The sequence below is a fragment of the Malaclemys terrapin genome, chromosome 7 (assembly GCF_027887155.1).
Source record: "Malaclemys terrapin pileata isolate rMalTer1 chromosome 7, rMalTer1.hap1, whole genome shotgun sequence".
In the NCBI taxonomy this organism is placed as follows: Eukaryota; Metazoa; Chordata; order Testudines; family Emydidae; genus Malaclemys; species Malaclemys terrapin.
In genome coordinates, this window is record NC_071511.1 from 127,267,902 (window position 1) to 127,281,148 (window position 13,247).

The 13,247-nt window shown below is 66.1% G+C and overlaps 1 protein-coding gene across 3 annotated transcripts in view; it reads right to left on the reverse strand.

Annotated features, from left to right (window-relative positions):
- Positions 1-1,266: 1,266 nt before the first annotated feature.
- The window catches only part of CRTAC1 (cartilage acidic protein 1), a 32,324-nt gene continuing 20,343 nt past the window's right edge, over positions 1,267-13,247 (reverse strand). Inside the window, exons 7-16 of one of the 3 annotated variants that reach the window (XM_054034642.1) lie at positions 12,865-13,010; positions 11,405-11,541; positions 10,628-10,710; positions 9,047-9,147; positions 6,597-6,765; positions 5,390-5,535; positions 4,969-5,011; positions 3,815-3,958; positions 1,878-2,003; positions 1,267-1,488 (exon numbers count right to left, since the gene is read on the reverse strand). In XM_054034642.1, the coding sequence (XP_053890617.1) occupies positions 1,358-1,488; positions 1,878-2,003; positions 3,815-3,958; positions 4,969-5,011; positions 5,390-5,535; positions 6,597-6,765; positions 9,047-9,147; positions 10,628-10,710; positions 11,405-11,541; positions 12,865-13,010 (1,226 nt within the window). In that variant the 3' untranslated portion in view covers positions 1,267-1,357. Of the gene's footprint in view, positions 1,489-1,877; positions 2,004-2,839; positions 3,543-3,814; positions 3,959-4,968; positions 5,012-5,389; positions 5,536-6,596; positions 6,766-9,046; positions 9,148-10,627; positions 10,711-11,404; positions 11,542-12,864; positions 13,011-13,247 lie in introns of those variants that run through there. The other 2 variants (XM_054034643.1, XM_054034641.1) reach the window with 2 other exon arrangements.

The window sequence follows — 13,247 nt, forward strand, 5'->3', positions numbered from 1 at the left end:
CTCTCCTGGCCTGGGGGCGGCAGCCGGGCAGCAGGCCTGGTCTGGACCTAACACCACAATCGCAGGGCTGGGGAGCCCGCTGGTACCTGGGCTGTCCCAGAGCTAGGTACAGGGAAACCAGGCAGCTGCTGGGGGTCTCTCCCCTGGCTCACGTAACCCCCCTGCCTGGGGCCCCGCTCCACTCTGCTCCCCCCAGCTAGCTCCCCTGGCCCCACCTGGTGGTAAAAGGCAGCACTGCAGCTGGGAGTCCGTGCAGGGCACTGTACAGCCCCCCGCTACTGGATCCCGTCGGCGCCTGCACCCCCAGCACACGCTGCGCTGCCAGGGGAGCCCGGGAACACAAATCCAGCAGGGGGCGACGGAACAGACAGGGGGCCAGAGGAAGGCGTGGGGAAGGGGGGGCACATTCAGGAGAAGGGGAAAGGGGACTAGACGGGGGGTGACAGCTGGGGCCAGGGCAGATCAGGGCTGGCCGGGCGGCACCCAGAATGGCAAAGAACAAGGGGGCAGGAAATCACACGGGAAAACAGGGACGGAGGGAAAATCAGTGCAGGGGAAGGGGGGCTTCAGCCTGGTGTGGGGCAGGGAGCGACTGTCTGCGGGCAGGACGTTCGGCCCAGGCCGGGGTGTGACGGGCCGAGGACTGCGTCAGCCGGGAAACGCTTCATTCATCCAGCACCAGGCATGAGCAGCGCCGGCTGGGCCAGAGCCCTGCGCCGGCTGGAGGGGAGGCCAGGCCGCAGGGGGAAGGAGCCAGGGTTGCACGGCCCCTGCAGCTGGGGACTTGTTCTCTCGGTGCCCCCAGGGGCTGCAGTGGGTCTGGGGGTTGCTGTGGGTCTGGGGCGGCCCAGGGCTAGGGGCTGCTGTGGGATGGTCGCTGCCCTGGGCGTGGGGCTGTGCTGGGCCTGGGGGCTGCAGTGGGTCTGGGGGTGGCCCGGGACTAGGGGTTGCAGTGGGCATGGGGGTGGCCCTGGGCGTGGGGGCTGCAGTGGGTCTGGGGGTTGCCGTGGGCGTGGGGCGGCCTGGGGCTAGGGGTTGCAGTGGGCGAGGGGCTGCCGTGGGATGGTGGTTGCAGTGGGCGTGGGGCTGCCCTGGACGTGGGGGTTGCCGTGGGCGTGGGGGCTGCCGTGGGCGTGGGGGCTGCCGTGGGATGGTGGTTGCAGTGGGCGTGGGGGCTGCCCTGGACGTGGGGGCTGCCGTGGGCGTGGGGCAGCCTGGGGCTAGGGGTTGCAGTGGGCGAGGGGCTGCCGTGGGATGGTGGTTGCAGTGGGCGTGGGGCTGCCCTGGACGTGGGGGTTGCCGTGGGCGTGGGGGCTGCCGTGGGCGTGGGGCGGCCTGGGCATGGGGCTGCCCGGGGCTAGGGGCGCAGGCAGCGGCGCCGGTCGGGGCCCAGGGAGAAGCCGCTGTGGCAGTGGCAGTGGAAGGAGCCCTGCTCGTTGTGGCAGACGTGGTCGCACAGCCCCTGCTGCTCCCGGCACTCGTCCACATCTGAAAGAGAAGGGGGGAGGCGTCACCCCGCAGAGCCCAGCTGGGCCACGGGCGCCGGGCTCTCTCCGGGGGGCTGGTGGGCAGGGATGAGGGCTGCGGGGCCAAGCTCTGCCTGATGCCGGTGGAGGGAGCCGGGCAGAGACGGCAGCGCCAGGCGGGGCCAGCGGATGCTCTGCCTGTGCCAGTCCCGGCCACGCGTGGGCTCCATGGCCACCTAGTCCGGGTGGCACCTGCCTCACAGGCCGAATTAACCCCTGTGCTGCTGCAGCCTCCTGCGTCCAGGCGGCTCTGCCCTCCAGCCTGGGACAATGGGGGGCCCCTTCCCCGGGCCCCGCTGCCTGCTGCCCCGGAACCCGGCCTGCCCCCCGGCCTGGGGCCCGGCTACTCACCCAGGCACTGGCCGGCGGCGTGGGCGTCAGGCCGGAAGCCCGGGCGGCAGCGGCAGGTGAAGGCCCCTGGGGTGTTGGTGCAGAGCTGGCTGCAGGCATGCAGCCCCCGGGCACACTCGTCAATGTCTGGGGAGCAGGGAGAGAGCAGGGGGTCAGTGGGCGGAGCTCCAGCAAGCCCCGCCCCCTGAGCCTCCTTGGCACCCCGGGTACTCGCATGCTGCCGAACTGTGCCATTGGCCGAGACAGGCATGTGACCGCCCCTTCCAACCAATCGCCCTTCAAACCGGAGCTGCTCATTCATTTTGGGGAGCCAAAAGTGGATTGGCTGAGGCAGGGTCACATGACTGTCAGCCCCCCCATGGTTCAGAACAGATGGGGGGGGTGTTAAAGATGTCCTGTAGGGGCCCCCTGATTGCCCCCCACCCACCCGCTCCCTGGTTGCCCCAGTGACCCCCAGCCCCCTTGCCAGCAGCTGGCCTAGCAGGAGCTAATGGGGCCGGAGCCAGCCCGTAGCCCCCAGCCCACCCCTGGGTGCCGACGCCTTGGGCACGCTGGGCAGCACGGACGAGCTCTCAGCCGCTGGCTTGTGTCAGCTGGGACTGGTACAGCTGGGTCCGACGCCCACCCTCCTTTCCCTTCCCCACGACCCTCAGCCGCCCTCTCTGCATGCGCAAAGCAGGAGAAGCGGGCCCAGCTCGGTGGCTGGGGTGGAGAAAGAGCCAGTCACCCAGCCGGGGACCGGAACTCAGGGCCTGGGACTTGTGTACCCATCCCGTAGGCTTAGCACCGAGGGGTCCCGCCAGGGCGAGAGGGGGTATGACCCTCTCACATTCCACCTGCATCCCATGCAGCCCCATGCCATGGCCAACCTCACCCCGCCCCAGGCACCCAGGGAGCTGGCGCCAGCTTGGAACCAGCGGGGCCCCCAGGCATCACCCCCCAAGCAACTCATCAGGCAGGTGCAAATTGACAGTATAGAGTTTATTGGGTCGCTTCTCTGGGGAGGGGCTGGAAGACTGAGCCGGGTCCAACTCCAGACAGGGGGGTCAATATCCTAGAAAACACAGCGGGGGGCGTCCTCCCGCACAGTGATTGGGGGGGGTCCTCCATTGCTGAGATGGGAGCAGGGGAAGCAAACCTTGCAGGCCAAACCAGCAGGCACATGATACAGAATCGATTCGACTGAGCAAGCAACTACCCCAGAGCCACCATCCTTGTTAAGGGCCAGCTCCCATGAGGGGGGCACTGACGGGGTCACAGGGCGCTTCCCTGTCTGTTTTCTCAGAAAACATGCAAGGGGTGATTGGCACAGGGCTCTGCCTTTAGCACGGTCGCTGCTGTGGCCCGGGTGGCTCCGTGCCCTGCTCAAACATGGCCCCGGCCCAGCCAGTGCTTCGAGGGGCATGGGATGGGGGGGGGTAAAGAGACAGGAGGACAGAGAGGCGGAGAGGGGCGGGGGCGGGGCCAGAGGGACAGAGAGGCAGAGGGAGGCAGAGACAGTCCAGTCCGTACACACAGGCTGGCTCTGGCTGGTCATTGGCAAAGGTTAAAGTGCATAGAAGTGAAGGCAGAGTCCGAGGCCCAGCGGGAGGAGGGGGCTCGGGGGGCGCCAGGCCCAGAGCCGGCTCCCTGCAGAGGGGTATCCACCGAAAAAGGCCACTTGCGCTGCACAGAGAAGGAGAGACAGAGAGGAGGGGAGGGAGGGTCAGTGGCAGCCAGTCGGGGCAGAGGTTGGTCAGGGTCAGCCCTGCCATGGGGCTGGGACCAGCTCCAGGAGCATGGGCAGATCCACACGGCCAGTAACCAGGCTGGGCCTGCGGGGGGCGCCGAAACACCTTTAACCAGGGGCCAGGGCTCCCCAGGCTTCCAGAGCGCCCTGGCACTGGGCGGGGGCTGGTCTGGTTCTCTGGGCCGGGCAGCCCCAGTGTGGCACTCACCCACGCAGGCCGTGCCGTCCTCGCTGGGCTCGAAGCCCCGGCTGCAGCGCCGGTTGCTGCGGCACCGGTACCCGCCGTAGGTGTTGGTGCAGAGCGGCTTTTCCCGGGGGCACACGAAGGGGAACTCGGCACATTCGTCCGTGTCTGGAACCGGACAGGGCACAGCGTGAGCCAGGGCACAGCCTGGGCTCCGGGGCAGGTGCTTAGGGTTACCAGATTTAAAAAATAAAAAAAGAGGACACTCCACGGGGCCCTGGCCCCGCCCCTTTCCCACCCCCGGCCCCGCCCCAACTCCGCCCCTTCCCCACCACAACTCTGCCCCTTCCCCAAAGTCCCCGCCCTAACTCCCCCTCCTCCCTCCCAGCCACGGGGAAAGGGCTGCCCCAGCGCTACCGGCTTCACGGTTTGCCGGGCAGCCCCCAGACCCTGCGCCCCCGCCCCGCGCTTCCCCAGCGTAACTGGAGCCCGGGAGGGGAAGCGCCCAGCCGGGGGCGCAGGGTCTGGAGGCTGCCCAGCAAACCGTGAAGCCGGTAGCGCTCGGGCTTCGGGCAGCCCCCTTGCCTCCGGACCCTGCGCCCCCAGCCGGGCACTTCCCCTCCCGGGCTCCAGCTGCTCTGCTCCAGCGGCGCAGGGTCCAGAGGCAAGGGGGTTGCCCGAAGCCGGTAGCGCTCGGGCAGCTTGGCTCTTAAACAGAGCCGAAGAGTCAGGGGAGGAGCAGAGCAGCTGCGGGAGGGGAAGTGCCCGGCCAGTATTTTTCCCAGACATGTTCGGCTTTTTGGCAATTCCCCCCGGACGGGGGTTTGATTACCAAAAAGCGGGACATGTCCAGGAAAAACCGGACGTATGGTAATCCTACGGGCGCTACAGCTCCCCACCCGCCCAGACGCGACAGCCACCATGGCTGGGCCACAACCAGGGCCCCCCAAGAGCCCCCCCCCCCCCCCCCCGGCCAGGCTGCAGCCCCACACACTTTGCCCTACAGCCATGCAACAGTCCCCCGTCCTCCTGCCAGGCTGCAGCCCCCCTGCCAAGTAACCGGCCCAGAAATGCCCTGGCATACAGCCCCTCCCCCAGCCACGCTACAGCCCAAGCCCCCCGCATGGCTCCTGCCTGGCCCAGCCCCTCCCGCGGGCGCATCGCAAGCAGTGACTCACCAACACAGCGTCCGTTCTCATGCTGGGAGAACCCCTGGCCACACTGCATCAAGGGGAGAAGCACAGACCCGGGGGGCTGGGATTAGTGTGGGGAGGGGCTGCCCCAGGCCCCCCAGCTCAGGGCCCGCCCTGTCTGCAGCCAGGCAGGGGCATGGGGCACTGACTCCCCAGCGCTCCGGAGCCCACACACCAGGGACGGTGTCGCACAGGGCAGGGCAGCTGGCAGGGGTGGCTGGGCCTGGCCTGCCTGGGTGAGGCCAGAGGCACCATGTCCCTGGCCTGTCCCGTCCAAGCGGGTGTCTGTCTGTCTGTCTGCGTCCTGCTGTTGGCTCCCTGTGCCATGTCCCCCTCCCTGCCTCTGGGAGCTGCCCCCAGCCCAGCCTGGCCCCACTCTGTGCCAGGTGCGCTGCTTGGCACTCACCTCCAGTGAGGTGGGCGGGAGCTGCCCCTCAGCACCCTGGGGGTAGGGGATTTCCAGCACCGAGTTGGTCTCGCTGCTGGCCACAGCCCGGGTCACAACCCTGCCATCCGGCCACGTCACCTCCAGGCTGCTGGCTTCGTCCCGGCCTGCGGAGGAGAAGCCATCAGAGTGGGCAGCCGGGGGGCCGGGCGAGGGAGCAGATCTCAGCAGTGCAGGCCGCTGTCCGCCCAGGGGACCCTCCTCTCCCTGCTGAGAGCAGCAGCTTGGGGGGCAGTGGGGTGGGCAGGGCGAGGGCCCAGCGCCAAGACACCGTTCGGTCCAGTTCCTGAGCGCTCAGCTGTCCTGCTCACCCCACGGGCCTGGCTGGGCCGGAACCGGGGGGGATCAGGGGGCCTGGAAGCGCCCACCTCTGCACAGCAGCAGCTTGGAGGGGGCAGCAGGAGCTGCTCAGCTCCCCCTCACGGCCCAGGCAGCAGGCACCTAGCTGCAGCCAATGCTTTGAACCCCAACAATGAGCCCCCCAGCCCCCCAATCTGTTAGCCACCAACTCTCTGGGCCAGAGAGTGTTAAAGGAACAGACCCCGCCACAGCAGAGCTGGGGGGAGGGGGAGGGAGAACCCAGGGCAGGGTTAGCACATGGCAGCGGGTTGGAACTGAGGGGCATCAGCAGGGCTGTGGGGAGCCCAGGGCTGGATAAGCAGGGGCTGCGGGTCGGGAGTGAGGGGCACCGGCAGTGCTGGGGTGGGCAGGGCTGGGCTAGCAGGGGGCTGCGGGTCGGGAGTGAGGGGCGCCGGCAGAGCTGGGGGGCCAGGGCTGGGCTGGCAGGGGCTGCGGGTCGGGAGTGAGGGGCACCGGCAGTGCTGCGGGGGAGGGCAGGGCTGGGCTAGCAGGGGCTGCGGGTCGGGAGTGAGGGGCACCGGCAGAGCTGGGGGGCAGGGCTGGGCTAGCAGGGGCTGCGGGTCGGGAGTGAGGGGCACCGGCAGTGCTGGGGGGGGGGGCAGGGTTGGGCTAGCAGGGGCTGCGGGTCAGGAGTGAGGGGCACCGGCAGAGCTGGGGGGCAGGGCTGGGCTAGCAGGGGCTGCGGGTCGGGAGTGAGGGGCACCGGCAGAGCTGGGGAACACAGCAGGGAGTCTAATGCTGCCCTGACCGCATGTCTCAGCTCCGGCCAGGAGCCGCAGACAGATGCCCAGGGCTGCCGGCGACTCACCTAGGCCGAAGTGCGCCACAGGCTCCATCTCGCACAGGTAGCCCGAGCCACCGTCGATGATGCGCAGGTGCGCCCCGCTGCGCCGGGTGAACAGCACCACCCTGGCCCCCCGCGCAAAGGCCCCGAAGCGGGTGCGTGGGATGACGCGGAGCCAGTTATTGCCAGCGCCCTGTGGGAGACAGACGGGTGAGACGAGCCGGGCAGGGGGTGGGGATTTTCTGGGAAGTTTGTAGGAATACTCTGTGTGCCTCAGTTTCCTCCATGCTGCTCTGTCACCTGGGGGTGGAGAAGGGCTGGATACTTGGGTGTGTGGACCAGGCTGTAGCCTCCTGCTCGGGGTGCTACCCAAGGCCTGCCTAGCTGGGGTCCAGCCCCTCCTAACCCCCTGCTGTAACCGCGCCGGCTGCGCCCCAGCAGGTGCTGGAGGTGGGGGGCATTGCGCCCCCTGGGGTCCATGTCTCTCTCCGGTGGACTCGCTGAAGGGAGCTCACGGCGTGAGCCGGGGTGCTGAAGGCTCGGTCCGAGGGGGCGGTGAAGCCGAGGGGCTCCCCCAGCGACAGAGCAAGCCCCTGGGGGGGTCTGGCTCCCTCCCGGGGGCCTCCCGGGGGCTGTTGAAGAGAACCGGCCCTGTGGGCCTGTGACGGGGGGCAGAGGCGGGCTGGGGAAGGCACCACGAGGATGGGAGGTTGCTGAACGCACCAGAAGTATTTTGCTGTAAGTTCCTGGCAGCCAAAGGGAACAGCAGGAGAAGGGGGTGTGACCTGCCCCTCGGGGCATCGCCAGCCCCTGCTGGGAGAGGGGGGGAAGCGGGTAGCAGCTGGCACGGCTGGAGAAGGACGATCGGTCCGAGAAGCAGGTTCTAGGAGGGTCTGAGAGCAGCAGAGGCAGCAGCCGGAGCAGCAGCAGGGCGTCCGTGCCACCCGGGGCCCCCGTCTTGCAAGGGGTGTCCTCGCGACCTGGGTCCCTTGACAGATTGGAGGTGGGGGGAGCTGAGCAGAAAACGTGGCTTGTGGACAGGAAGCCCAAGGATCTGCACAGCGCAGGCCGGCTGGCAGAGCAGTTTGTGGGCAGCAGGGCCAGGCATGGAGAGATCTGGAGGGACCGGCCCAGGTCAAGGACCCAAAGAGAGGCCACCCAGGGGTGCCCCAAAAGCAGGACTCTGGGAAGCCCAAATCCGGGGTGACGGTGGATGCGGCCGACCCCCTCCAAGGGACCTCAGAGACCTGTGATGTCGTTTGTGTGGAGCAGGCGTCTTTGGCCCCAGGGAGGTGGCTGGGAAGGAAGTGCAGGTACTGGACACGGGCGCTGAGGTGACGCTGGCACGGCCCTGGGGTGGGCCCAGAACAGTTAGTGCCCATGAATCTTGTGCCCTGAGGGGGGTGTTTGGCCCCTCAGTGAAGAAGGACCTGAGATGGGGCCAAGGAGGGGCCCAAGAGGCAGGATCAGCAACCCGCAGAGGTGCTGACGGGAGATGATCCGGACATGTGGCTGGAGCTAAAGCCTGCACACACTCCCCAGCCTTGACTCAGGGTCGCAGACTGTTGCGGGGGCGGGGGCCTCCAGCTGGGGGAGACACTCCCGGGGACCAGGCTGAATGGGGCAGAGCCAGAGACTTCATCTGGGGGAAGGGGGATGACACAGTGGGAATGTGCTTAATGTTTTCTCTGAATACTGGGTGTGCGCCAGTTTCCTCTGTGTGTTACACAAATACCTAGGGGGTGGGACAAGGGGCTGTGATTTTTGCTGAACCCCCAGTGAGCAGGTGTGCCTGCCCCTCGCTGCCTGACATAAATAATGGCCGAAGTACTCTGTAACCTGGCAACGGATGGTCGGGGCTGTGACAAGTTGGAGCAAGGAGAAGGGTGGAGACCAGGTGGCCCTTTTGCCTGGGAAAGAGGCAAAGGACGGAGGAGAGGCAACAGGAGTGTCTGAGGCTGGGCTGCTGGGAGCAAGTCGGGCTCCTGGCTTGGGACTCCGGGGGGATCCCCCCAGATGGACTTTTGTGAATGTCCCCGATTTCTGTGCTGTGTTCTACGCTGTGCTCCCGAGCGACGACTAATAACCCGTCTGTGTCCCACGCTGGCCGAGAGTCACTGCTGGCTGCGGAGTGGGGGGCAGGGCCCGTGGGGGGCGCGTGAGGCTTCCCCGGGTGTCCGATCCAGGAGCACTCGCTGCAGGGAGCTCCCGGGGTGGGGTGAACAGGGGGCTGAACGCTCCGAGGTCAGACCCAGGGAGCAGCGACGCCCAGGAGGAGTCTTGCCCTGGGGAGCGTGTGCCCTGAGGGGAGCCGCCCTGCACCGGAGCCCTGCCTGACTTCATTCGGGGAGGTGCCCGCGCACCCAGCCGGGGACTCCGTGATGGGGAAACTGAGGCACGCACAGTATTCATATAAAGTCTTTACAGCAAAGCCCTAATGTGGCCCAGGGGGCGAGCACGGGGCCCCAACGCACCTGGGTGCCCCTGAAGACAGAGAGCGGCTGCGCCATGGACTCGCCGTGGGACAGGATCAGGTCCAGCAGCCCATCGCCATCGAAGTCAGTCACTGCACCCCCTGCAATGACACCAGGGGCTGGGGGTCAGCCCCCATCGCAGTCCCCCACCTCCCGGCCCAGCTCTGCCTGGCTCTCACGCCAGCCCCGGCTCAGCCTGCACCTGGGGAACAGCTCAGGTGTCCACAGCCTTGCAGGGATGATCCACCCCATGCCCAGTAGCCATGTCGGGCTGCAGGCAGCCCAGAGGGACAGACAGCCGGGAAGCAGCCCAGGCTACAGAGGGCCATTTCTTGCCTAAGATGAAAGAGAGTCAGTGTCAGGGGTAGAACCCAGGAGTTCTGGCTCCCAGCCCCCCCTGCCCTGACCCCTGCCCTCCCAGAGCTGGGGATGGAACCCAGGAGTCCTGGCTCCCAGCCCCCCCTGCCCTGACCCCTGTGACGAACTGGGACTGTTCTTACTGTGGTCTGTGAATGCTGACAGGGGAGTGTGGCTAGGATAGTCTGCATTGGGGGATGGGAGACTGCCCGAAGGAGAATACCTGAGCATGTAACATGAGAACCCAGGAAGGGGTTGGAGGCCAGGTGACACCTTGGCCCGGGAAACTGAACAAAGGCTGTGGGAGGGGTCGCTGAAGGCAGAGTTTTGGAAGCTGGCTGGTGAGATGGTTGGGAGGCAGAGATGGCTCTGACCTCCCAAGGGGGCTGCGGTGCCCCTGGGACCCCAAGATGGACCTAACTGAGGGGGGTTCTGTTGTCTGTGCCTGCAAGACCTGTCTTGGACTGTATTCCTGTCATCTAAATAAACCTTCTGCTTTACTGGCTGGCTGAGAGTCATGGTGAATCGCAGGAAGCCGGGGGTGCAGGGCCCTGAGTTCCCCCACACTCCGTGACAACCCCCTAACCCCCATGCCCCTCCCAGAGCTGGAGATGGAACCCAGGAGTCCTGGCTCCCAGCCCCCGCTGCCCTGACCCCCTAGCTCCATGCTCCTCCCAGAGCTGGGGATAGAACCCAGGAGTCCTGGCTCCCAGACTCCCCTGCCCTGACCCCCTAGCCCCCATGCTCCTCCCAGAGCTGGAGATGGAACCCAGGAGTCCTGGTTCCCCGGCCCCTGCTCTGACCATTAGATCATGCTGCCTGACAGTAGGTTCTTCAACTTTCCTGCCTGTCGCCTGCAGCACGCACAGAGCCAGGTTCGGGTCCCCGGGGTGGGGTTACGTCAGCAGCCATTGGCCTGTGCCAGGCTTGGCTCCCCGCACTGAGGGGCAGCCCCCTGACCCTGACCCCCAGGAACTGACGGAGGCACTGGGCAGCTGAGGGTGCAGAGGTGCCAGGCTGGGGGCAGGGACTGGAGAGGACAATGGAGCCATCGATCCAGCCGCCCGCAACCCGGAGCCAGCCCAGGATTCGCCCGCTCGCTCCCAGTCCCGCGCAGTGTCACCCCACTGACCCCCACAGTGCCCAGGGTCCCCAGGCAGCACACCCTGGGGCATCTCAGCACCTGGCCCAGCCCCTGAGGGGCAGCAGGCGTGGGGGACTCACCAGTGCCTCGGCCCTCGGGCTCCATGGCATCTCCTGGGTTCAGCTCCTCGATCACGGGGTACGAGTGCTCCCTGCGGATGATCCTGCAGGGCCAGGCAGGGGACGAGGGTGAGAGCCAGGCTCCGGGGCCCCAACCCCACCGGCTGCCCGAGCCCCTCCATGTCTGTTGGCCACGCGACCCCTTGCCCGCGAGCCTCTGGCTCCACGCAGGGTCCCTGGGCTGCAAGGGGCAGGGTTGGCAGAGGGGGCAGCCGTGTTGGGCGAGAGCCCATGTCAGCGCTGCATCCCGGCGGGAGCCCTGCCTGGCGCACACAGCATCGTCTCCCTTCGGCACCAGGCAGGGACAGACTCGGAGCCCCTGCTGGAGAGACTGCCAGGCTCCCGCAGAGCCAGATGGGCCTTAGTGCGGGCAAATGGTGGGGCCGGAGAGTGGCCATGGGGCTGGCCGTGCGGACACTTGGCACTATCCACCCGGGACAATGAGCTATCAATCCCCACAATTAACGAGGGGCCATTAGCGCTGTGAGTGAGGGGCTAATAATGACATTGCAAAGGGCTTAGTCACAGTGGCTGGTGCCCGCGGGCTCTCGTGGGCACACCTCCAGCTCCACGCCAGGGGCACCGGAATCCAGCCCGCCTGCCCTACCTCCTGGGCACGCAGCGGTCCCCGGCTCTCCTGGGCATGTGGCCCATCTCCTGGGTGGGCAGGTGAGCTGCTCCCAGCCCCCGCCCGGTAGGCAGCCTGCCCTCTGACCCTGCCCCGGTGGGCGGCCCTACCGGAAGAGGCGGTTGGCGGAGGAGCCCCGGTACGCGATGTTGTTGAAGAACACCTCCAGCTCCTGGTTGTTGTCGAAGTCGGCCGCAAGGACGGTGCGGACGGGGGACGGCATGGAGAACTTGGGCGTGGCGATGTCCTGTGGGAGAGACGGGTCAGGGTGTAGTTCTAGGATTTATTGTTTGTATTTTGTATAATTTAGAGTGAAGGATAAAGAATAATAAGATAATAATGTAGCCATGATTGTTTTTCTTCTGCATTGCAACTTGATGTTCCTGTTCAAAATATTCTGTGGAAATTAATTGTGGTTTGTGTGTGAATGAGGAATTTGTGTGTTAAGAGAGAAGTGTGAAGGCCATCGCAGAACCAGATGTTCTAGGGAGAAACCAGAGACAGACGCAAGGGTGCCAGGAGGCTTCAACATGCCCCTATTGACATGTCAGAGGAAGGCAGATTGACGACTGTAAAGATGAGACAGGCACCTATCAGTGGGGACAAGAGAGCAGTGATCAAACCCAGCCTGGGGTAACTCCCTGAGAGACGTGAGGAAAGAACAAGATAAAGGATGAGAAGGCCAATTTAAGAAAACAAGCCCTTGTCAAACAACAATTGATTACAGCATGACTCGTTGGTCCCAGTGAAGGAAAATCACTATATAAACAGGGGGCCTTGCCATGAAAACTTTGGGGTCGTCCTGCCAAGACTTCCCCAGAGCATCGTGTCACAACCAACAGAACCCGGCTCCTCCCTACCCGTGATCAACCTGGCCGCGGGGTGTGTGTGTGTGTGTGTGATTGAATGCACATGCTAACCGTTGTATCTCCAATAAACGCGGTCTGTTGCCATTTCCCCTGAAAAAGATCCTGTGTGCTTCTTATAAGCATAAGGGCCACAGAGCGACGGGGGCTGGGCAGCACAGTGGGCAGCGCCAACGGATATCTTTATGAGTCCTGCATGCCTCAGTTTCCCCTGCGCTGTTCCCCCGTGGGTGGGACAGGACTGTTTGCTCTCAGGACAGGCAGAGACAAGGGTGGTGTCGCCTGGTTGACTGGGCCTGGCCCCAGATCAGTGGAGATTTGAGATGCCGATGGCAAGTCCAGTCCCCAGGACACTGACACCCAGAGCCCCAGGGGACGGAGATCTCCCCGCCTCTGCACAGGGAGGCTGAGCCACCCCCCCAGCTGGAGATCGAAGGGCTGGGAGGCGGGTGGGGGGGCTCAGAGGGGGCTGCTGGAAGGAGCCGGGTCTCACTGGGAGTCGGACCAAGGAGGTCACAGCCCAAGAGAGCTGGAACCAGGGGCGCCCTAGAGCCTGGCCGGGCGTGGGGCTCCCCAGAATGGGCCGTGAGTGACCCCCCGCAGGGAGTGCTTGGACAGCAAGCCCCCCGGGGAGGGTGTGGAAGCCTGGGGGAGCTGGGGGCCCTGATCCCAGTGCCCCTCGGCAGTGTGCGCCCCACTCTCACCCGGAAGCGGACCCGCCCGCTGGCGCTCATCTGCAGGTAGAGGCGGTGGGGCCCATTCCAGTTGCCGTAGACGATGTCCACTTTGCCGTCACGGTTGAAGTCGGCCAGGGCCACGCCACGGCCGTGCTGGTAGGGGTCATCCAGGCCTGCAGGGCAGCAGAGGAGACTGTTTGGGAATGGGGCCAAGAACAGTGACACCCCCAGCCCCACAGCAGAGGGAGCCCCATCTCCGCCTGGGCCGAGCGCCGCGGGGGGCTCTGTGTGGCATGCAGCCGGCTGCCCCCAGAGAGAGCGGGGACAACTCGGCTGCCCTGTTCCCCCCCGTCCCATTCTGTCAGTGCCGCTTGGCTCCCGACCCTGATAGACCCACGCTCGGGGTCCCC